General features: G+C 51.6%; 1 protein-coding gene across 1 annotated transcript in view; it reads right to left on the reverse strand.

Annotated features, from left to right (window-relative positions):
* Positions 1 to 2234: 2234 nt before the first annotated feature.
* KDM8 (lysine demethylase 8) overlaps positions 2235 to 24696 on the reverse strand; it is a gene marked incomplete at both ends in the record, with an annotated part of 44742 nt that continues 22280 nt past the window's right edge. Inside the window, 7 exons of the mRNA XM_080703919.1 lie at positions 2235 to 2399; positions 2535 to 2627; positions 3690 to 3839; positions 9649 to 9693; positions 11744 to 11876; positions 14113 to 14273; positions 16677 to 17195. Coding sequence (XP_080560045.1) covers positions 2235 to 2399; positions 2535 to 2627; positions 3690 to 3839; positions 9649 to 9693; positions 11744 to 11876; positions 14113 to 14273; positions 16677 to 17195 — 1266 coding nt within the window. The remainder of the gene's footprint in view (positions 2400 to 2534; positions 2628 to 3689; positions 3840 to 9648; positions 9694 to 11743; positions 11877 to 14112; positions 14274 to 16676; positions 17196 to 24696) is intronic.

The following is a 24696-nucleotide window of genomic DNA, read 5'->3' on the forward strand; positions in this document are numbered from 1 at the left end:
TAGCATGTCAGGATCCTTTAGTCACAAAAGGAAAGCCGACTCAGACTGGTTCAGACAGGGAAAGACTTGGCCCCAAGGGTCCTTCAGGAGAGGCTTGGTCTAGTGGTTCCAAGTGACATGGCCAGGTGTCCACATTCTGCCTCTGCTCTGTTCTCCTGGAGCCGGCTCCATGCTCAGGCTCTACGTGGTGCTTTCCCAGAAACCCAGCCGCTGTCTTTATGGTGGCGAAGTAGAGGCCATACATCCAGACCTTACGTGCACACCCCAGTGCCAGGGCGGGGCGGGTCTCATTCAGCGGCTCCCACAGCCCAGCAGATGTCTTGGCTCACAATGCAGTGTGAAGCATGGAGGTGGCGAGGGGATAATCCCGTTGGCCCTGGGAAACCCAGGCTCAGGCAGAGCAGTCCCTGCTGGGTCTTACCACTGAGCGAGAAGGCATTCCCCGGGCAAACTGAAGATGGAAGAGGATGAACTGTGGACGCCAAATCTGCAGGTGGTCTCCACCCATGCAGCAGCGATGCTCCGCCTTGTCCCCCACCCACACCCAGAATGGAACAGGCACCTCAGTTCCCTCACTCGGCACGAGGCAGAGACCATCCCCAGACAGTCAGGAAAGGAGCTTCGTGGCAGGGTAGGAGGTAGCTTGCAGAAATGACAGGAAGGCAGAACCATCTAGAAAAGAAAGGCCTTGGCCTGGGGTTCTGGGCCATGAGAGTGAGTCCTGCTGGGGCAGTAAGTCAGCTCCAGCCCTTCTGTCTATCACCCTCGTGCCCCTGAAAGACTCACTCTGGGGACATGCTGTTCTCCAAAACATAGCTGGGAGCAGGGAACACGAGTGCCAAGAGGCCCAAAGCCTAGGGCGACTGGGTGCAGCCAGTTCCCTGCCTAGCTTGGTGCATGATTTGGTGGCCACGGAGAGAGGTGCATTCCTGACTGGCTAAGTCCCGAGGGTGAGCCGTCGCAGGCAATTTCTTTCAAGGCTTAGGCTGTCTCCAGTTTCATACTGTTAGGAATAATGCTGCTCTACGTACAGCCTTGGCCGTCTTCCTTACGATGGGTTTCTAGCAGTGGCTTGATATACCCTGAGGTGTGCATAAATTTATGCTCATGGTTCTTGGTTTTCAGCTAAACTCTGGCCCAGTGCTGAGACTTGGAAAAGCTTGCCCAGTTGAGAAGGTATCTTCTTTGAAATGTGCATGTTGGATATTACTAGTGGGTTAAAATTATTTTTATAAGATACCCAGTCACCAAGAACTGAAAATGATTATTATCATATTGAAGTGTTTTAAAGAAATGAGACATTTTACCCAAAGTAGTTTTTTAAGTTTATTATCTTTTAAGTTGCTTTTCATGGGCACCTGGTGTCACTCTTGCGTCCTAACGCAGATGCTAAGGCAGACAGGGCCACCAGCTCATGGGGAGGGGCTTCCTGGCGCCACCTGCGGGGATGGCCTCCTGTCTCAGAGGTGGGAAAGTCTCAATGGCCAAACAACACCATCAGCCAGCTTGTGCATGTGGGCCCAGGCCTGGGCTCTCTCGGCCTAAAACCCTCCCTTGAAAGCTGCTGGGACGGGCCTGGTCCTTTATCTGGGAACCTGCTTCTGGGTATGTGTCCAGGGGAAATCCACGGAGTAGGCTCTGGGATTCCGGTGGGCAGCTGATGAGGACAACCGGGATCCCCCTCTGCCCAGCAGGGGACTGAGCTCCTGAGCTGCCGATAGGCCCTCCCTTGGTCTGCCTCTCCAGGGTCTGCAGGCTGTGATGTCCCGCCTGGGCCAGCGACAACCAAGCACCCACTGGTCTCAGGAACCAAGAGGAGCCACCGCAGCTGTGCCTCCGGGTGGGGACCGGCACTGGGGATCCTGCCCTGTTTTCCAGAGGAGATACCGCATGGGCAGGGGCAGGCACAGCAGGTGAGCTGGGGCCAGGCTGGACCCAGCAGCTATGCTTAGCCACGCCTTCCCACAATGCACACTGCCAGCTGCTTCCCAAACACATCTGGCTTTCAGAGTCAGAGCCTCCATGCTGGCTGGCTGTCTGCTTGTAATGTCCTTTGGCCTTCTTCTGCCACTCCCGCCTGGGGGCATGTGCACTCACGTGTGTCTCCAGTGCTAGGCTGCCCCAGGGCAGAGAAGGCTCAGCCCTGCTTATCTCTGTAGTCCAGGACTGCGCCCCACACTGGGCCTGACTCGGTGAACGCTGCTTGCAATCCAGGCCCTTTTGGTACATCCTGGCTATGACCACCAGAAGCTGACCGAGAAACTCAAGTCCAGGGCCCGCACGTAATGCCAGTGTCTCTTTGGTATGAACAGGAGCTCTCCGGGCGACAGGACGCAGGACAGGAAGGGCGCCTCGGCGAACCGGGGAAACTTCTCCAGATCAGGGTTCTCCACATCAACCTGAAGAAAAGAAAAAAGAAAGAAAGAAAAAAAAAAAGAAAAAAAAGAAAAAAACAAAACAAACAATGCTACTTGCGGGTTCCTGGGAGCAGCAGGGAGGAAGATGTGCAGGTCACCCCGGGCCTGTGAGCCCACCTGGCTGGTGTTGTGGAGAAGGTGCGTCTCGTGAGGGTACAACGCTGCAGAGTCCTGTGGGGAATACAGCCGGATGTACTTCCTCCCCATCACCTGGAAGACAGGGCCACTATCAGCCTCCCTCATTGCCCTCACTGGCCGCCAGCTCGTGTCAGCCTCGACCCTCTCCAGTGCTGCTCCCTGCGCTCCATCTGCCCTTCTGTACCACCCCGTGCTGATTCCCACTGTTTTCCTCCAGAACGTCATGAACTGACAGCCTGGCTACATGGCTGGCCACAAGCCCAGGACTGTGCCGGGCACCAGTGTCCCTGGGGTAATCCTCACGGCCCTCAGGGGTGGCTCATCTCCACCCCGTTTGTCAAGTGAGGAAACTGAGAGGTTAAATGACAGTCCATGTTCCCAAAGCTCACAGGTGACAGCTGGCAACCATGCAGGCAGAGTGGCTCTCAGCCTCTTGCCTGAGCTGCCTCTCTGGACTGGCCCCTGGGCTACAAGAATGTTCTCTCTGCTGGGAAAAGCCAGGTGGTCATCTTACAATAGTACACGTGTCCCTCCCCTTGAAAGAAGCATGCTGCTGGGCCTGGGTCTCAGGAAAGGTCCCATCAGGGACAGAGGCCTCCTTCCCACCAATCCCATCTGGGTCTGGAAGCTGGGCTGGTCAGGGATGGAGGCAGGGGCAGCAGACGGGAGGCCAATGGTAGCCGGGGGCTGTAGAAGGCTGGTGGCCCCTCCCCTGCCCTGGGATTTCTAGGATGAGCCTGTCCACGAGGCTTCTCTGGAAGCAGCCCCCAGTGGGAACAGGGCCTGACCTGGGGACGGCTGCTATTTTGTTTTCATTTTCAACCATATTCTATTTAATGGTTCTTCTTTCTCTCTTCCCCCCTTTCTCTTTCTCTTTTTTGGTACTGGGGATTGAACCCAGGGACATTCTACTTCTGAGCTATGTTCCCAGCCCTTTTTATTTTTTATTTTGAAACAGGGTCTCACTAGGCTGCTGAGGCTGTTCTCAAATCTGTGATCCCGTCTCTGCCTCCCCAGTGCTGAGATTTTAGGCGTGAGCCCCCACACGGGGCTTGTCTCTAAGAGCCCAGTGTTTCAAGGTGGTCCATGTGGCCAGGCAGGAGGAAGAAGCCACTGCTCAGGGGGCAGCTGCACCTGGGCCAGGAAGTTCTGCTGGGGGTCCTGATGGAGTGGGGAGACGGTTCCTTGGGGTCCAAACCAGGCATTAATGGTGATCTCTTCTTCCTCCCCATCACCCAGGCAGCAGTAATCAGGGATGTTGATGTCCTGCTTCAACTCGGGGATCTGTGGGTGTCAGGTAGGAGAGACAGAGCTGAGACCAGGCCTGGGACACGCCAGCCCAGAGGTCAAATGACTGGGTATCAGAGAATGGACACACTACTCACAGATTTGCAGGGGGTTTTGGTCTTGTTTTTTTGCGGTACTGGGGGTTGAACCCAGGGGACCTCTACCATTATAAGCTACAGCTACAGCCTCTTTTAATTTTATTTTTTGGTGGTACTTGGGTTCCTGGAAACCCTGCTACCTCCAGGCTACACTCCCAGACCTATTTTTATATTATTTTTATTTGGAAACAGGGTCTCTTAAGCCAGCGAGGTTGACTTCAAACCTGCGCAATCCTCCTGTCTCTACCTCCCAAGCGTGGGGATTACAAGCGTGTGCCACCACGCCCGGCTATTATTATTATTATTATTACTTTTTGAGACAGAGTCTAGCTAAGTTGTCCAATCTGTTCTCAAACTTGAAATCATCCCGTCTTAGCCTCTCAAGTTGCTGGGATAACAGGAGCGTGCCATCATACCCCACTAGATCCACATTTTAATGGACAAGAATTTTAAAAATAATTTAGAAATATGTAATTAGCAGGTAAAAGTTATAGTCTTATTTTTATATTTGTTACCATGTCACATGGATTTCTTATTTATTTAACATCTAATATTAATGCTTTATATTTAAAATAAACCTGCCACTTTCTTAAAAGTTAAAGATTATTATAAAATTAAATTATAGAAAAGGGAAATGGGATTGGATATTAATCAAATATCCACAGGGTAAAATTTCCCAAAATTTACTAATGGTAAATAAACCACTACTGGTACATTTACTTATTTGGTAGTGGGGATTGGATTGAACCCAGGAGTATTCTACCTCTGAGTTACACTCCCAACCCTATTTTTTTCTTTTGAAACAGTTTTACTAAGTTGCTGAGAGTTTTGTTATGTAGCCGAGGCTGGCCTTGAACTTACAATCTTCTTGTCTCAATCTCCTAAGTACTGGGATTGCAGGTCTGTGCCACCATACCCGGCTACTATTGGTACATTTAAAATAATGCACAACTATAAAGACCCAGAAAATGGGGAAATTTCTTACACTAATTGCGGTGAATGAGGTTAGTCTAATGTACAGAGTTCACACAATCAATACGGAAAGCACTAAGACCTCAGTACATAAATTACACAAATAATCAAAGGACAAAACCACATAGACATAAAAATGAATTAGAAGGGTTTCGGTCTTACTCGCAAATGAGCTCAAATTAAACCAACAATGAGTCATCATTTCCTGCTAGTCAAACAAACAGGGACAGGAGATGACAGGCCGCGGAGGTGGGGCTTGACAAGGGGACACTCAGGGAGGGCCCTGGGGCATGAGTGGAAACGCCGACAAGAGGCCACAGCCCATGGTCACAAGACTAAAGCAGCATGGTGGGCAGGCTGGCCGGAGTGGGTTTGTGCCTTGCTCCTCAGGACGAGGGGGCTCTTTGAGGAGGGGACACTGGTGTGAGGTTCCCAGATGAGTGGGCTGCACTGTCGGCTCACCAGGCTCAGCCACCCTTGAGGGCAGTGTTATGGTTAGACATGAGGGTCTCCTGAAAGAGCTCATGTATTGATGTTCAGCGTTGACACAACTGAGTCATGAGGGCTGTAATCTTATCAGTGGATAAATCCATTGTAATGGACTTATTGGGAGGTGACCTGGGCCTGTGGGGTATAGCTGGAGGAGGTGGGCTTCTGGCCGTGTAACCGTGGGGACTGTGCTTTGAATCTCCTTGCTGGCTCTCCCTTGCTTCTGGTCCCTATGATGTGAGAGCAGAGTCCCTCTCTCCCTGCTTCCTGCAGCCATGCCCTGAAATCCACCACCATGGACTAAACCCCTGGAATCTCCAGAAATGTGAGCAAATAAACCTCCCTTCCTCTAAGCTTTGTGGCAGTTGTTCTGGATGACAAGCAGTACGGACGCTGACAGAAACAGGCAGTGACAAACGCGGTCAAGCCAGGGCTGGGAGAGTGCAATTGCACAGTACCTGGGTCTCACCCTTCCTGCCCCAGCTCCTGCACCCGCTTTGGACAGCTGCACCTCTGAGAGAGGTAACTTGTCAAAGGCACTGACGGACAGCTTCCTACTCTTCTGTGTTCAAGGTGGGCATGGAACATTTTCCTACCCCTGGCAGAAACTGCCTAATGGGAAACTTTGAAATTTAAAAAGTGTGACGAGGGTGAGCCAATCTCCCACTGCCTCAGACAGCCCCTTGCCAGCAATCAGGCCATCCTGGGGGCTCAGCCTGGGGCAGGGCTGCTGCCGCCTAGCCTCTCTGGAAAGAACCAGGATCTCAGAGCGCAGAAACTGCTCACTGAGGAGATCACCTCCTAACCGGCCCCTCAGCAGACAGTGGGCAACTCTGGGGCTGAGGCCAAGGGAGCAGGCCCGGTCCTGACCAGGGGTCCCCACTCCCCAGACCTGGACTTGGCATTCTTCGAGTTTGAGAGGAATGAAGACAGCTGCTGGGAGCCTCAGGTCCTGCCTTCGCATCTGCCATGTCTTTAGCAGCACTTCCTGTGACTGCGGGTTGTGGGTCAGAAAACCAAAGGCCACCCAGGAGGGTGGACTGTCCTCCCACAGGGAGCCGGGGCCTGGTGCTGCTGGTCTGCACGGTGAGGGCCTGCCCCACAGGTGGCACAGCAACATGGAAGACTGCTGTATCTGATGCTGATGCACAAGCCCAGGACATGCCCCAGTGCTGCACAGCTCCTCAGGCTACTCCCAAGACTCCAAAAGGCCTCTCAGAACCTCGGGCTCCCATCACACCCTGCTGCTTCTGGCTGGGATGGCATCAGACCTGGCCATGGTATGCTGAGCAGAAGTCTGACTGGCTCCTGATGACATCATCAGAGTTTCTGAAAGGGGATTGGTTGACAGGATCTCATAACCAGAATCAATGGCCATTCAGAGACCCCCCAAGGGAAGAGCTCCTCCCAGAGGTGACTGACAGCTGAAGACAGGCCTAAGATGTTAGCCACAGCTTGTAGGACACAGTCCCCAGGGGGGAAGTCAGTAGGAGGTTCTTGGGGAGGCACTGAGCTTCCTGTAGGCAGAGAGGTCCCAGGACAGTCTGTGTCACACTGCAGGACAGCTCGGGACTCACAGTGGCTCAGGCTTCTCCCTGAGGTGCTTCAGACAGCACAGCTGAGGAACTCTGGTTGACCAAAGAAACCCAAGTGAACCTTGGTGGCTGAAATGGCCTTAAAGTCCTGGTTCACCTTAAATAATAGTGGACTTCCCCTCTACTTCTGAATACGTCTCCTCTTGATCTTGTGTGAGGTGCAATGGCTGCTCAGGAGATATGGCTTCAAGGGTCTTGGCCCACAGCTGATTGTCCCGGGAGCACCGAGGCCAAGGGAGAGGCTAGTCTCTCGGGATCGTGCAGGAGAGACCCCTCCATTAGAATCCCCCTTTCTTCACAGCAGAGGTGGACGGGAGGCAGGATTTAAAAGTCCTGATGCGGGGAGGCTGAAGAAGAGTCCACAACTGCTCTCCCCACCCTGAGCCCTGGCCCTTGAGTCTGGCACAGCCATAACTGGACCTGGGGTTCTGGAAGCCTGTAGACAGGGCTCCAGTCCCTCTGGCCGCAATCCACGACCAGCTGACTCAGGTCTACCCTGTTCAGGGTGCACACCTGCCCCGGCACCAAGTCCTACCTCCCTGGCCTATGGCGTCTCAGGCCACGCTGGCCAAGTCCCTCCTGGGTGTCTCAGCTTCGGGGTCCTCGACTGCTCCTTTTCCCACTCCCCACACGTCGGCCCCTGCCCGGGTACCGCGGTTTACATGAACCCTAAACCTCTCCAGCAGCCCGTCTTGTGCTTCCACATCTGTCCAGCACATCTTCAGAGGCCATGGCAACTTTCAAAGCAGACAACTCTCCACACTGTCTCCAGGGTACAGAGGGAGGTAGCCATGTTGGATGCAGGGCTTGGCTGTAATCTCAGCAGTGGAGGAGTCCTCTGTAATGGATTAATCTGGGTGGTGGCCTGGGCAGTGGGTGTGGCTCAGCAGGTGGGCTCTGGGGCTGCTCTGGGGCTGCGGCCTTGGGATTGTGTATGGTTTCCCCGCCCTTCTCTCCTGCTTCTGGCCTCCATGATGTGAAGAGCAAAGCCCACATCTCTTCCTCTCCACTTCCCCACTGCCATGCCCTGCAGTCCATGGTCCCCAGCCTCACTTGGACTGAAGCCCAAACCCCCAAGGAAACTGAGCAAATAAACCTTCCTTCCTCTAGGTTATGTGGTCAGGTCTTTGGATTATGGTGGTGGGAATGCTAAGACAACCTCTGAGCTACAAATCCAGCTCTGTTTTGGAGGAGGGTCTAACTTGCTGAGGTTCCTGCTAAGTTGCTGAGGCTGGTCTCAAACCTACGATCTCTTGTCTTAGTCTCCCAAGTACTGGGATTACATGCTTGTGCCACCATGCCCAGCACTTCTTCCCTCTTGAGCTCACTGCTCCTCCAAGCACCCTGGCCTTTCTCTGGGCACCCTGCAAGGCTGCCCACTGCTGGGCTCTGCGGTCTGAACAGTCTATAAACCGCTCACGCACCCAGCCTCCTTGTGAAGGCTGCCTCCTTTTATTGTCTTTGAGGCTGGTGGCCATCCGACATGGTTTGGCTTTCAGGTCCCTGCAGCAGGGATGCAAGAATGTCTTTACCTCTGAGTCCCCCCGCACCCAGCACAGTGCTTGGCTCAGGGAGGCGTTCACAGTGGGCCTGGTCTGAGCATGGCGTCTCCAAAGTCCCCAGTGTGCCCCTCCATCAAAGGTCAGAGAGAAGCAAGTGGGAGATGGGGCAAGGGTGGAGAGAAGGCCAGACTGTTGAATAATGTCCCCGGGGTGAGCCCGCTTCTGCGCTTCACAACTTCATCAGGTGGCTCTGAAAACGGGCCAACTCCTGGGCCCCTTCACTGGGCTCTCGTCTTGTTTGCATGTTAAAAGAAAGTATTTTTTCCCCCTATAATGATTGTGCACACTCACAGACAACTGGGAAACTACAGAAAAGAGAAGGAAAAACCCGCTCACTGCCTCACACCCACAGTCCTCGTGACTCTTCTCCGTTTCCTCCTGTCCTGTCTACATTTAAGCCCACTTTGGTCTGCAGGTCTCCTCCAGATCTCATTTTGAAATGTAATCGCCATTGTGACGTTAAGAGGCAGGACCTTTAAGAGGGCTGTCCCTGGACTGACACAGGGCTCTCACCGGGACGGGGCTGGTGGCCACGGGCGTGGCTCATTATAAAGCCAGCGCCTTGTTCTTCCACACTCATCGCACGCGCCTCCCGTCATGCCGCGATGCGGTAGGAAGGCCCTCGCTGTATGTGGCCCCCGGACTTCCCAGGACAAAGCCAAGTCAACGTCTGCTGTTTCTGAGTTTGCCAGTCAGTGGTATTCCGTTAGAGCAGCAGAAAATGGATGAAGACAATTGTCTCCTGATTTTCTCACTGTATTTCAACCAGGCAGCCCTGAGTTACCAGGCCTCTTCCTGAGCATCTTACTCCTGGCCGTGAGGCCGCACCCTGCTTGCTGTGTGCCCATCACTGCTGACAGAATTTTTTGTGTGTGGTGCTGGGGACTGAACCCAGGGACATTCTACCTTTGAGCCATACCCCCAGCCTGATCTTTTATTCTTTACTTTTGAAACAGGGTCTCTCTAAGTTGCAGAGGGCCTCACTAAGGCTGAGGCCTCCTCGCTCCCCACTGGCAGCAGCACCATGGATGGCAGGAGCGTTATAGAGGAGGAGGTGGGGTGAGGCACAGGGCCGCGGCCTCGGACTTACCTGGTCAAAGAGCTGGTGTTGAGCAAGGTAGCCGACGTCCCTCGCCTAGACCCCAGGAGAAAGCCCAGAGGAGGCAAAGCCTGGTTAATATGACAGAGAGCTCTCAATGTGCTGCTACTTACAAACCAGTGCTGAGCTGGGTCACAACCCTCCCCCCAGAGACACCCCTCTCTGTTCTGCTTGGTCCCCGTCGAGACCCCCAGGGGCCGATGGGAAGCAGGACAGGGCTAAAGGACAGGAGACTATGGACCTGGGGCTGCCTCTGCCACGGGTGTCCCAGTGAGCTGCTGGGCCCTGGGCTGCTCCCTCCCTCCGACTGAACCCAGGGGCATGTTACTTCTGAACTATACCTCCAGCTCTTTTAAATTTTTATTTTGAAACAGGGTCTCATTAAGTTGCTGAGGCTGTTCTCAAACCTGCGATCCTCCTTTCTTAGCGTCCCAAGTACTGGGATTAGAGGTGTGCATCACCACACCTGGCTCTAACACCTTTATTTTTTTGGCAGAACTGGGGATGAAATGTTGGGGCATTCTACCTCTGAGCTAAACCCTCTGCCCAATTTTTATTTTTCTTTTTTCTTGTGGTACTGGGGATTGAACCCAGAGGCATTCTACCTCCGAGCTACACCCCCAGCCCTATTTTTTTTTTTTTTTTTTTTTTTTTTTTTTTTGGTGGTACTGGGAATGGAACCCAGGGGCCTTCTACCTCCGGGCTACACTCCCAGACCTATTTTATATTTTATTTGGAAACAGGGTCTCTTAAACCAGCTGAGGCTGGCTTCGAACCTGCGCAATCCTCCTGTCTCAGCCTCCCAAGCGTGGGGATTACAAGTGTGCGCCACTACGCCCGGCCCCAGCCCTATTTTTTTTTATTATTTTGAACAAGGTCTCGCTAAGTTGCAGAGTGCCTCACTAAGTAGCCGCAAACCTGGATCCTCCTGTCACAGCCTCCCAAATGCTGGGATTACAGGCGTGCACCACCACGCCCTGCGTTAGCCTTTTCAAGTGTGGTAACACCATTGTGGGCCCTCCACCCGTCCACAGAACTGTCTTCATCTTGTTCAACTGCAGCTCTTACCACTGAAAAGCTCCTCCCCCTGGGCCTCTCCTTAGCCCCTGGCAACTGCTTTTTCTAAAAAACAAAAATGGGCTCATACTATACGAATCACCGCACAGTGTCCTCTCTGTTGTTTCTGAAGGTGGGGATAATAACCCAGGGTCTCCCTCATGCTAAGCTCAAGTGCTGCCGAGGTAAAGCCCTAGTCTGAGATTTGCTGTTTTCATTTAATAAAATCAACATGAATCTCTCTTCAAGTCAATATTTACATATCTGACTCTTTTGAAGATTACGGGATGTTTTATAAAAGGATCCCCTGGTATTTAACTGTTTCCCTCTTGGTGGGCATTCGAGGTGTTTTGCCACAGTGGCGATGAAAAGCCCAGTACGCAGGTCCTTATATTTATGTGGCGTGGGCTTCCAAGAGGAGGACAACGGAGACAAGTGTACCTACGTTTTCAATTTTAATACTTCTGCCAGGTTGTTTCTCCAAAAGTTAATCTGTCTCTTCTCTTGCCAGCAATCAGCACGAGTACCCATTTTCCCTCATCGTGGCCTGCACCGGGTATCACGGTTTTGCCAATGGGATGGGTGAGAAAATCGGTGCTTCATAACCTGCCCCAGTGCTCGGGGGCTCTGCAGAGCTGCCTGGAGTCAGCCATGGAGTCTGTGGCCAGTGGGCTGCCAGAGCAAGGAGGCGGCTGCCTGGCAAGCCGCTGGGGAGGCACGACAAGAGGGATCGTTTCAGGTCCCTTTTTGGGTAGAGTTCGGTGGTTTTTAGTATACGCATAAAGATTGTGCAACTATCATCATTACCTAATTACAGAACATTCTCATCACCCCAAAAGATATTCCACAGGCATCGGTATCATTTCCTGCTGTTCTGCTTTCCGCCCTACCCCCAGGCAACCGCTCATCTGGCTTTCTGTTTCTGTGGACTTGTCGACTCTCCTCCTACTGCAGCGCACTGGGCTGCTTGCCCAAAGGCCCTAGGCTGCCTCCCTTGGAGGGCTGAGGGAGCGGAGCCCGCATGCCTTACCTCGCTCGTGATGTATTTGCTGACGAACTCATCGACAGTCATGAGCGTCTGGGACCATCCCTCGTCTGTGTACCTGGAGCCGACCTCCACTGGGACAGTTCGGCAGCCGGCAATCTCCCGGATATACTCCAGACTGTGAGAAGCACAGGCATCATCAGTAGCACCATGCCCAGCATGGTGTCCACAGAACTGTCTTCATCTTGTTCAACTGCAGCTCTTACGGTAGCGCCCTCCACTTCCCATGAAACCTCAGGAGGTAGAGACTGTCGTCCTCCTCCCTCACCCCACTGACAAGAAAAGTCAGGAACAGAGAGAGGCGAGGCTCATTGCCCAAGGCCACACAGCTAATACGCAGCACTGTGTGGCTTTGCAGATGGACCCAATCAGTCTGGGTCTGCTCAATTTCCCAGCTAGACCCGATCCTTCTAACTTTCCTCTTTGCTTATCTTGGCACTGACCTAAGTTCTTTGAACAAATCACAGGCAGTACGGGAAGCAAGGGAGGAGGGGCAGGTGTCCAGGCTCTGAACTCTGGTAGCCTGGGATGGACTCCAGACCTCATCATGGACAGACCAGGGGACATTTAACAAGTTACTCACCCTGAGTCCCTGTTCCCTGTTTGAAAAATGGAGATGATGACAGGGCCTGTCGTGTGGGAACCAGGGAGGATGGGGTAAAGCAGGGCAAGTGTCTGGCACCTGGTAGAGTCAAAGGCGTGTCAAACGCCTGTGTGATAATGGCACCTGTATTCAGAATTCCTCCTCACCCAGGTCTCAGTGGGGACCATTTCTTCCACAGACTCCTGCGACACAGCTACTCTGGTTAGATCTGGACTGTCCCTTGGAAGTTCACGTGCTGAAGGCTTGGTCCCTCCAATGGTCAGGATTTATAACAGAATGTCCCTGAGACCTCACAGAGAGTAGGCAGTGATGCCGAAGGTGGGGCTTGGTTGTCAAGGAGGGGCTCCTCAGGTGTGGTCTTGGGTACTGTATAAGGTCCTCCCTCCCCTTGCTCTTTCTTGCTTCCTGCCTGCGATATGAGAGCAGATTCTGCTTCCTGGCACCGCACCTTGAGCTCTGCAGACCTGGCCTGACATGAATGGAATGAACCCTGGAATCTCTAAAACTGCGAGCAAATCAATTTTCCTTCCTCTAAGCTGTGTGGTCAGGCTTATTGGGCCACAGCAGTGAGGATGCTGACTGAGACAGGACCCAGGCAGCAATGCTCAACGGAGAGGACTTTGGTGGGTGACCACATCATGAGGGCTCTGACCCCACCGGTGGATTAATCCAATGAACTAACAGCTTAGCGGGCTCCTGGGAGGTGGTAGGAACGAGGAGGTGGGCTTGTTGGAGGAGGGAGGTCACGGGGGGGGGGGTGTGCCTATCAAAGGCTATGTTGTCCCCAGCCCCTTCCTCGTGCTTTCTGCGTCCTGACCACCATGAGCTGAGAGGCTTTGCTCCACCGCGAGTCTCTCACCGGGATGCTTAATCTCACCACAGCCACAGAAACAAGGAGCCAAGTGACTGTGGACTCAAACCTCTGACACTGTGAGCCCAAACCAACCTTTCAAGTTCATGTTCTCAGGTATTTTGTCACAGCGACGGAAATCTGACTAATACACAGGCTGACTCAATCTGCCTCCCGTGTGCTGTACAGTCGTCCCTCAGTATCGGGGACTGGTTCCAGGGCCCCTGCAAATGCCGAGATCTGAGGATGCTCAAATCCCTTACAAAAAGCAGTGTTGTTCTTGCATACAACTCATATACGTCTCTTGCATAGTTTAAGTCATCTCCTGGGCACTTAAAATATTTAATGTAATGTAAATGCTATGTAAATAGTTGGCACACTGTATTGTTTAGGGAATAAGGACAAGGGAAAAAAAGTCTGCATGTTCAGCACGGATGCAACATCATGGCTCTAATTACACTTCTGACCTGCGGGTGTCTGAATCTGAGGGCAGGGTACCCAGGGCCACAGAGGGCCCACCGGACCTCCTCACTTATGGCCCCTTTCCAGCTGCTGGATTTGACCTCCTCACCAGAAATCTGAGGGGTACTGTCTCTTGGGTTATTTCCAGGCGTAGCCTCAGGGCCCTAAGAAGGTCCAAGGATCTTACAAGAATGCATAATAGAATTGAGACTGTCAATTAGGCACTCATGAGAAATCTGCTTAGGGCAAGAAAGGAGCAGGTATGAATTTTATCAACTTTGCATACATTCAGAGCACCAGAGTTCTTGTTTCACCTTTGGCAATCAATCCCGGGGGCTGTTAGTGACGCCCTGTGGGTGGTGGGAAGAGGAACTCTGGGAGTCCCGGGGGACACTGAGATGGAAAGAGGGACCTCGTGGCCCTGCAGGGAGTACTCACCTCCACTTCTTCATGCAAGGCCAGTGTTCAGCCACGCCTTCCAAGACCACTGGCCTCTCTGGAACCAAAAAATGCTTCCTGAAGTACTGGAGGGACGGACAGCGAAGGCGGGGAACCGCTCTTTCTGATGCCACATCTGGAACGGGGTCGCTCCTTGCTTTCTGGAGGAAATCGAAACAAAACAGCAACCAGCTCAGAAAGTCAAGATCTGAGCCCCGGCACCGTGACTCCGCACCATGGCAGAGCGGCTTCGGTGTCATCAAGGACAACGGCTGATACACGGCGCTTCTTATTATTCCTGCTGCTATTTTCTCTCCTGAGACCCAGGTCCTTTTTACCTGTACCACGTCATGAAAAATCCTCGTTGAATTGTAAAATGGTATATTGCTTTCATGGAAATTCTGCCAGAAAGGAAAGCTTAGCACTCCAGAGGACACCATCAGAGGAAGGATTCTCGTCCCTGTATCTCTCGCGTCCTTCACACCCACCTCTGGGAGCCGCTGGCTGTAACAGGAGAACGGAGACCCTGCCACCTGCGGCCAGACGCTCATCTGCGCCTTGCAGCTCCTCATGAGTGGCTGCATCGCGCTCTACTTGCCCTTCTCCCAGCTGGGTAGCCCCGGCCACTCACTGTCCCTGAGCCTCAGTCTCCGTGTCTGTTCGAGTACTGGCTACGAGACCACACACGTTTGGTACCCAGCACACCAAGTGCACAACAGCTCCCTGCTCCCCTGCTGCCACGCCCCTTGAGGACGTGCTTTGACTTTCCCTTACCAGAACCCCCCACCCTGGCCATCCTACATGAAGGCTGTCCCTCCCCCGTCCCCCAAGAAGAAACGGCCGCACAGCCTCAGCAGAACATGAGCCCAGGAGGGGCGGTACAGTGCATGGCCTGGCTCACCCGAGTCACTGCTCCATAAAGCTGCTGAGCAGATGTCTGACTGGCCAGGGAACCAGGTGGCACAGAGTGTCCAGACCCTGGCCTAAGTCACAGAGGATGGCAGCGCGGGAATGTGCTCCAGAGACCACGCTTCCACCTCTTTTGCCACCCACCCTGCCCCACACCAGCAGAACCACCTTGGCCACGAGGCCACTGCATCCCCAGTGACACACTTGGTGGGGATGAGGAGTGCTGCCCTGGGTCTGAGGGGACAGATTCCCATTCCCTGACCTGCACATCTGTCCTGCCCTCTCAAGGGTTAGGTGATACTCCACGGCACCCTCAGCGATGCTGGGTGACATATAAAACCTGTCTGTTAATTGAACGGCCGAGCACGCTGCCTCGCTGTTTTTTTTTTTTTTTTTTTTGGTGGTACTGGGGTTCGTGGAAGCCCTTCTACCTCCGGGCTACACTCCCAGACCTATTTTTACATTTTATTTGGAAACAGGCTTCGAACCTGCGCGATCCTCCTGTCTCCGCCTCCCAAGTGCGGGGATTACAAGCGTGCGCCACCACGCCCGGCGGTGCCTCGCTGTTTTGGTCTTTGCTTCTCTCTTTATTTTCTCAACTAGAGGCGAGGCTGGACACTTCCTGGCACAGACACGTAATGGCCCTGGGTCCTCCTCCTTCTCCTACTAATCCTTCACGCTGCTGTTCCTCCCTACAGACTGGTGGAATGCCTCACATAACAGATGAGAGAGGCTTCGCTGACCACCTCTTCCCTGTGATGGGATTTCCTTTTAATTTGGCCAAACATGTGTGGGCTTGATGGCAGCCATTTGCTTCCTTCTTTCTTTCTTTCTTTCTTTCTTTCTTTCTTTCTTTCTTTCTTTCTTCCTTCCTTCCTTCCTTCCTTCCTTCCTTCCTTTCTTTCTTTCGTGGGTCTGGGAATGGAACCCAGGGGCATTTGACCTCCAAGCTACACCTTCGTGCCCTGTTTTCTATTCTTTATTTTGAAATAGGGTCTCACTGAGTTGCGGAGGGCCTCACTAAGTAGCTGAGGCTGTTCGCGAACTGCGATCCTCTGGTCTCAGCCTCCCAAATGCTGGGATTACAAGCATGTGCCATCACACCCGGCTTGCATTTTTCTAATATAAAAAGAATACATGCTGTAGGAAATTCTAAAAACACAGGAAAGCATTGAGAAATATGTCAGAAACACTGTATAACGCCACTCATGGGGACCGGCACAATCAGTTTTTTCTGTCTGGGGCTCAGGACTCTACCATTTCACAGACAAAAGACAGAGGATGTAGGGTGTGTGCCTGGGGGAGGGCAGGCAAGCACCCGGCTCCGGAGGTCTAAGCAGAACAAGCTGGGCTAAGAGGGCACTTGGGCAATGCTCCACTCACACAGCCCCCTGACACCACGTCTCTCTAACCACAGTTTCCACTCTCTCTTAAAATGGGCACTGCTTTTTGCAAAAAGAAAAATAATCTGTGTGTGTGTGTGTGGGGGGGAGGTTTCCTGGGGATTGAACTTACGTAAGGGTACATAATACCTCTGAGCTATGCCCTTCAGCTCTTTTTACATTTTTTATTTTGAAACAGGGTCACACTAAGCTGCTAAGGCTGGCCTCGAAACTGCAATCCTCCTGTGTCAGTTGTGATGCTCCCCGAGATACCTTTGTGTGGGGCTGTTCCTGGTGGGGGCTGCAGGCAGGCCTCTTTCCGGAGAGGAGGTGTGCCTGGAGGACGGCCGCCACCTTGATGAGGATGTCCCCGAAGATGGCAGCCCCCATCAGCAGGCCCATGTCACACACCCGCAGGGCTGCGGCCACGGTGGTGGCCTCTTGGGGCGCCTCGCACAGGCACAGGACCTTGAGCAGGCAGCCGAAGGCATAGACCCGCCGCCAGTCCTTGTCCACGTCCTGCCACGGCCTGCTGTTGAGTTTCTCCCAGGCGTAGTCCAGGACGGCCTCGCTGGCCTGCAGGCACTCACCCCGCCTGTCCCCGTAGAAGTGCTCGGTGGCCTGCCGCAGCAGCAGCACGACGCTGCCCTCCACTCGCCCGCTGAGGTCCAGCGTCAGTTCCTCTCTGGAGCGGGGCAGGAGTGCTGTGAGGGCCTTCCAGAGGGAGCCGGTGCCAGCTGGGGCAGCTCCGAGACACTCAGGGCCTTCTGCCATCCTCCAGCAGCCCTGCAGCTGAGGGGGACGAAGCAAGAGTTAGAGACCAGTAAGGGTCTTCTCTGCTTGGCATAAGCTCTGCAAGGGCGGGACTCTTCTCTCTGGGGTCAGCGCTGTATTTTCAGGACCTGACATGATACCTGAACACGGTAAGCACCTCAGAAGTCCTGTTCAGAACACGGCCTCTCCTTGACTGGAATGCCCCCAATACCCTTCCTCTGCCTGACAAACTCCTATTCACCTGTTTTAGAGCTCATCTTTTTTTTTGTGTGTGGTACTGGGGATGGAACCCAGGGGCATTGTACCTCCGAGCTACACCCCCAGCCCTATTTTTTAGTCTTTTTATTTTTTGAAACAGGGTCTCACTGAGTTGCGAAGAGCCTCGCTAAGTAGCTGAGGCTGTCCACAAACCGTGATCCTCCAATCTCAGCATCCCAAATGCTGGGATTACAAGTGTGGACCACCACGCTTGGCTTATAAAAAGGCTTCTTGATAGTTGCATCAAGCCTTTTCCAGAGGAAAGGATCATACTGAGTGGACAAGTGGTCTGGCTTTATTAACTGGCTTCCAGGGACTCCTCACTGAATTGCCTTTTTAGAAAAGACTGTATCGGGGAGCCAGGCGTGGTGGCGCACGCTTATAATCCCAGCATTTGGGAGGCTGAGACAGGAGGATCACGGTTCATGGACAGCTTCGGCTACTTAGTGAGACCCTTTGTAACTCAGTGAAATCTTGTTTCAAAATAAAGAATAAAAAAATAGGGCTGGGAGTGTCACTTGGAGGTAGAATGCCCCTGGGTTCCAACCCCAGTACTGCAAAAAAAGAAAAAAAAAAAAAAAAGAAAAAGAAAAGAAAAAGCTGGGCGTGGTGGTGCATGCTTGTAGTCCCAGAATTCAGGAGGTTGAGACAGGAGGATCCCGGTTTGCTGCTAGCCTCAGCTACTACTTAGTAAGGTCCTCTGCAATTCAGTGTGACCCTGTTTCAAAATAAAGAATAAAAAATAGGGCTGGGGGTATAGCTTGGAGGTAGAATGCCCCTGGGTTCCATCTCCAGTATTGAAAAAAAAAAAAAAAAGACTGTATTGACCAAATGGCCTGCCAGAGGAGTCAGATATAAGATATGGAAAATAGTCTTTCAGGGTGGTACTGTGGGCTGACCTTCAAGTTGGCTGCCCAGAGTTCCACATTAACAGGGTTTACTCTGAGCTGTATTAAGTAGCCTCCTAGTGGTCACACATATGTGAATTAACTATATAATTTATCATCTAAACCAGGATGAGATTCATATAAATTTCTGGTCAAGTAAAACAAGACCAGACAATAAACAAAACCCAGAATGTGTTTATCCAAGTAAAATGGCACCTACTTATCACCCAAATACAGTCCAGACTGAATGGGCAGCCTCACTTGACAAACTGGCCTTCCAGAGTATTGGCTTTAAAATAGAAAACAAAAATAAAAACAAAAAAACCTCTCAAGTCAGGCAAGGTGGTGCACACTTGTAATCCTGGTACTTGGGAAGCTGAGACAGGAGGATCACAGGTTCGCAGCCAGCCTCAGCTACTTAGTGAGGCCCTCTGCAACTTAGTGAGACCCTGTTTCAAAATAAAAGAATAAAAAATAGTGCTGTGCATGTAGTTTGGAGGTAGAATGCTACTGGATGGGTTCAATCCCCATTACCAAAACCCCAAAACCCAAAACCTCTTATTGAACACACAAGGTTTTGGGGGGGGGGGAGAAGAGGGATGACAGAGAATGGCCTGCGTAGTCCTGTGTCCTGGCTTTGCAAATTGGCCTTCAGTTGCCACATGTATTGGCTTCAACACTGACAGCTCTTCTGAGGTCATAGGACCTCAAGTTGTTTTGTGCAAGGTCAGGGACAGCTTGCACAGAACAACTTTTCTCAGCAGACTTAATCATTCAGCTCCTAAAGCTTCTTAAAGGCTTTTTTATTTATTTTTATTTTTCAGTGGTACTGGGGGTGGAACCCAGGGGCTTTTCTACCTCTGGGCTATACTCCCAGACCTATTTTATGCATTATTTGGAAACAGGGTCTAAGTTGCTAAGAGTCTCACTAAGTAGCTGCGGCTGGCTTCGAACCTGTGCGATCCTCAAGCACTGGGATTACAAGCATGTGTCACCATGCCCGGCAAGGCTTTCTTTTTTAAAGGGGCAGAAAGAAGTTGTATGATCTAATCTCTGAGTATTTTTGTATCGGCCTGGGCATTATGAAAGGCTTCTTGTTGGTGTATTAAATACAAGAGAGCTGGGTGCGGTTGCCTGTAATCCTAGTTTTGGGGCCGTATAACCGAAAAACTATCTGCCCAACTCCTGACCCCGAACTACTTAACTTTCTGAGACCTTTGCTCTGCTGGATCTCGAGTGGGTCAACGCTACATCAACGCTCGGGCTTAATTCCCATGGGCAGCGGGTTCCCCTGGCCGAGGGGCCGGGCTGGATCTGTGTACCCCACGCCCACTTTGCACCAGGAGACCTCACACCCTTTCCCTCCTAGGGCCTTCCCGGGGGCTGCGCTGCTCGCGGCCCGCTGGCTGAAGCGCTTTTAGTGGGTCTAGACAAAATCCGCGCAGCAACGGGGCGACCAATGGCTACGACCGGGGATTACAAAAGGCACCGCCAGAAATCAGCGCAGGCGCACTACAGTTCCACCGCCACGATCCCTGGAGCCAATCAGGTGCAAGACAGTCCGGCGGAGGAACAAGCCTCGCGCATGCGCAAGGCACCGACTCCAACAGCTGCGCGCGCGTTGGAATGGCAAGCCGAAGGCGTTCTCAGAGCGCACGCGCAACTCAAGCTGCTCAGAAGCGCATGCGCAAGACTGCCCCGTCAGCTTTCTCTCTGGGTCCTATGCGATAACACTTGCGCGGTCCTTTCTTCCCGCCCGACCTTTGCATCTTTGAGGAGTCAGAGCAGCCAGGGGTTTCAAGTGCGCAAACTAACCTCTCTGGCGTTTGGAGGAGTCTGGCCTCCCCAAGGCTGGCGAGGCCTCGTTCCGTTCAGTCGGATCGCCGTGGCTGTATCCCGTGAGTCAGGCAGGCACAGGGACCATCGACTACTCACAGCTCTTCTAGTCACGACTGAGTGTCTGGAGGAGCGCCGAGTAATGGATGCCGTGGCCCCGCCCCTCACTTTAAATGGTGGGAGGGCGGAGGCGTCTGAGTGAGGCTGGACTTTTCCTTCTGGGTCTCGGCCTGGGAAGGTGATAACTTTGTGCTAAGCAATACCACACCTACCGTTTTTATCTAATACCTGCAGCTACGATAATTAGTTTTCCCTATTTTATAGCAAGGTAAACTGGGGTTGGGTGAAATAAAGTGACCACATATTTTTGGGAAATAACAGACCCAGAGTTTGAATCCACAAGTAAGTGTTGCATCTGCGGCCGGTTCTAATAAAAAGGACCTAAGTTTCCATAAGGAGCAGCAGACAGGTGACCAGGGTGCACTGCCTTCTCCTGACGTCCTGATGCCGAGTGGTGTGGAAGCCCCTACCCTCCGGAGTGTTTTGAGCACCCTCCCCGTGGATCCAGAGGTGCAGGGCTTTTGCAGCCTCCGCGGCAGCACAAAGCTCTGTTCACCTTGGGTTTGGAGACTGAGAGTTTCCAGGGATGTGTGAGGTCTGGCTCCTTGCAGTCCTCAGTCTTACTTAATCCTCACCACAATCCTGTGAGGTGAAGACTATTGTGGCTTATTTATAAATGAGGAAACTGCGGTTTGCTGAAGACCCATGCAGCGTATCCATCGGTGTATTCTACATACCGTGCTAGCACACAGAAGAGCACTTTAAAAATACTGAAATCGTAGCTAGTTTTATAATAATGATGGGCACCAGTTAGGGGGAAGGGAGTCATATTCAGAAAGAAAGTTTGCATAAGCCGCCTGGCTCACTAGGACAGTAGTGACTGAGCCTCCGTCACAGGCCCAGGGTCCACGTGATGCTGCCTCTGTTGGGTGGTGTAATGTGGATTTTACCTGAGTGCTGTGCTCTCATCCTTTAGTGTTCAGAGAACAGCGTATTGCAGAACCCCACTTTTCCCTGTAAGGGGTACGACTAAAGGACACCCCTTTTTTTTTTACCTAGGATATGCTGTGTGTGTGTGTGTGTGTGTGTGTGTGTGTGTGTGTGTGTTACTGGAGATTGAATCCAGGGGCTTTTGCATCTGAACTACACCTCCACCACCACCCCCTTTAATTTTTGCAGTATTGGGGACTGAACCCTGGGGCAGTCTACTTCCAAGCTACTTCCCCAGGCCTATTTTTTATTCTTTATTTTATTATTATTATTATTATTATTATTATTTTTTTGGTGGTACTGGGGTTCCTGGAAGCCCTTCTACCTCCGGGCTACACTCCCAGACCTATTTTTACATTTTTTAAATTGGAAACAGGGTCTCCTAAGCCAGCGCGCGCGGCTAGCTTCGAACCTGCGCGATCCTCCTGTCTCTGCCTCCCAAGCGCGGGGATTACAAGCGTGAGCCACCACGCCCGGCCTATTCTTTATTTTGAAATAAGGTTCTCACTTAAGTAGCTGAGGCTGGTCATGAACCTGCAATTCTTCTGTCTCAGTCTCCCAAGTACTGGGATTATAAGCGAGCACCACCAAGCCTGGCTTTTTTTTTTTTTTTTGAAACAGACTCTTGCTAGGTTACTGAGAGCCTCACTATGTTGCTGAAGTTGTCTTGGAACTTGCGATCCTCCTCTTTTTAGCCTCCAAAGCACTGGGATTACAAGCATGAGCCACCACACCCAGCTATGCTCTGTCTCTTAAACGATTAGCAGAACTGCTTGTCCCTGCTGATCAGAACAAAATGCTTGTGAACCAAACTTTGGTTAAACTTCCCTCCTTCTACCGGGCCCCTGAATGTTGGCCTATCCTCAGCCTAAACCAACACACAGGCCTCTCCTGAGAATAGGCTAGCTTCAGGGTAAAATGTATCAGACCTGCTGTCTCATCAAGCCACCCTTTTTTCCCACTCTTGGTCTTTCTAGCCTTCTTTTTCTTCCCTATAAAAGATTTTTTTGCCTAACCACCTAACCCTCAGGGTGCTTGCTCTCTCTAAACACACGTGCAATAGTGTTCCTCCTCTTGAAACTATCTTTTCAAATAAAATCTCTTTTTACTAAGTCTGAATGTGCTTTCTATTTTACAGTGGGTGAGCAGTTACTAGGCAGACATTACAGTAGGGTGAGCCTGGGTCTCAAGTTGCCCAGATTCCCCCCGTGATGAGGGCCAGAAAAGAACTGAACCAGGAACTGGATTCCAGGAGCCCTCTCCCATAATACCAGGAATGGAATTCTGACTGTTGACAGCGTGGATGCTGCCAGCCAGGGAGAGACAAAGACCCCTTTTGCAACGCACTTTTCTATTTTTGTTTTTCTGGTTCTGGGGATTGAACCCAGGGTGTCAGGCGTGCTTAGCGTGTTCTACCGCTGAGCTACCCGCCTGCCCACCAGCCTTGTTTGTGTTTTCATAACCGGATTGTTGAGATGAACTGAAGGCACAAATAAAATGATTTTTCTTAAAAAGAAAGGAACCACAATTTTTCATGGCAGGGGGTCACTTCCTGTGAGTCTGATTGCCAGCCCTCCTCCTTCCAGGCAGCTAGGGAAGTGGCCATTAAGTCGACAGACAGACGCTGGAGTGCTGTTGAAAGGCTCTGAAAAAAACAAAAGGCATCATTTATGCCAGTATTTGTGATTTCTCCCTATTACATCAAAAGCTTGTCGTTTAAATACAACCTAGTGTGCGAGGAACATTTATGGCTTACTTACCAAATTTATCTAAAATATACACACACAAACAAAACTCCAGACCGGAAAACAACATTTAGCTTGGCCATTTCATTTGCTCCAATTAACTTAAAGAGAAGAGTGAAAACTTCCTGCTATCCGGATTCTACCTGGATCTGGAGGCAGGAGGCCTGTGTCTTCACTCACCTGTAGCGTGGGGCCACCTTGGCAGGGAGCTAGCTGCCTAAAAGGTCTATGTGAACCACAGACAAACTATTTTATTGAGCAGTTTCCTCTAGGACAGACAAGGGCGGACATGGGTCCTTTCTCTCTCTCTAAGGCTCGGTGTCCTCCTCCATGAGCTGGATTTAATAACCTACCTCCCAAGGAGGTAGTGAGGATTAGATAAAATAGCTAACCATCCCCATCTATATGCTCATCTGCTTGTTCCAGGATCCATGAGTTGCAAGCCCCCCTCCCCATTTACCTGCTGATTCTGGCTGGTTGAAGCTTCTGTTCTGGACCCCAGGGGGTGGCGAGGGGCAGTGTGGAACTTCTTCAAATACAGATTCCTATACACGTCTTTTGGAGATTTCCATTGAGTAGTTCCAAAGTCAGGCCCAAGATTCTGCGTTTTCCTAACTTTTCAGAAAACTCAAAAATGGGTGGCAACCACAATTTGAAAAAAAAAGCCACAGCCCTGGAGCTTACAGATATCTGGACAGATGGAGTTAGAAAGGCTAGAAGGTTTGGCCACTGCACAAATCTGACCCAAGGGTCGGGCTGTTGCAAGGCCTTCTCTGTTAGTACCTCTTTGCATTTTCACACAGAGCCCCTACCCAGGCCACAGCCTTCCCAAAGCTCCCGGCCAACACAGGCTCAAGAATTAGTTCCCAGCCGGGCGTGGTGGCACACACTTATAATCCCAGTACTTGGGAGGCTGAGACAGGAGGATCGAACAGGTTCGAAGCCAGCCTCAGTTACTTAGTGAGGCTCTCAGCAACTTAGTGAGACCCTGTTTCCAAATAAAGTATAAAATAGGTCTGGGAGTATAGCCTGGAAGTAGAAAAGCCCCTGAGTTCCATCGTTCCATCCCCAGTAACACACACACACACACACACACACACACACACACACACACAATAAAGTGCATCACCTTTTTAAATACAGCCCGGGAAGTCCTGGAGCTCTCTTCACCGTAATTTCAGGCCCACTCAGAGCCCAGGAGAAAAGCCCTTGGTGGAGTTTTTCCACCACATTGTAAGGGTCAGGGATGGGGGACAAAAATTAGTGTCATCTCTGGGAAATACTATTTGTCACTCTAGTGATATTGTTACTTATCCAAGGATTCTTATACTACTTAACACATCTTTAACCCTTGTCTGATTTTTGCTTTGCTTCAGAAACTCTCTAGGGCTTGGGCTTTTGTTGATGATGGCTTCAGTTGATACAGGGACATACACTGAGCTGCATTGTGAGACTGTCATTTTCTTTTCAATTCTCTTCTAATCCTTTTGTTGGGGTTGAGCAGAAAGCTTCAGCCTGGCGCCATACATGTCTTTAATGTGTTTACGACATTTGTCCTTTCTTTTTTAATGTTCTGGTTCAGAACATGCTTATTGTACAACATTCCAGGTAGGGCATAACCATATAGTCTGATTTGCTGTTGTGGCCAATCTCTGCAGCACAGATGTTGCTGCTTCTCAGCAAGCATGCATACCCCTACATCTCCTGGACCTTGTGCAGTTAGGCAGGGTCACGTGACTATTT

This window comes from Muscardinus avellanarius (genome assembly GCF_963383645.1).
Source record: "Muscardinus avellanarius genome assembly, chromosome: 10".
NCBI classification, from domain to species: Eukaryota; Metazoa; Chordata; class Mammalia; order Rodentia; family Gliridae; genus Muscardinus; species Muscardinus avellanarius.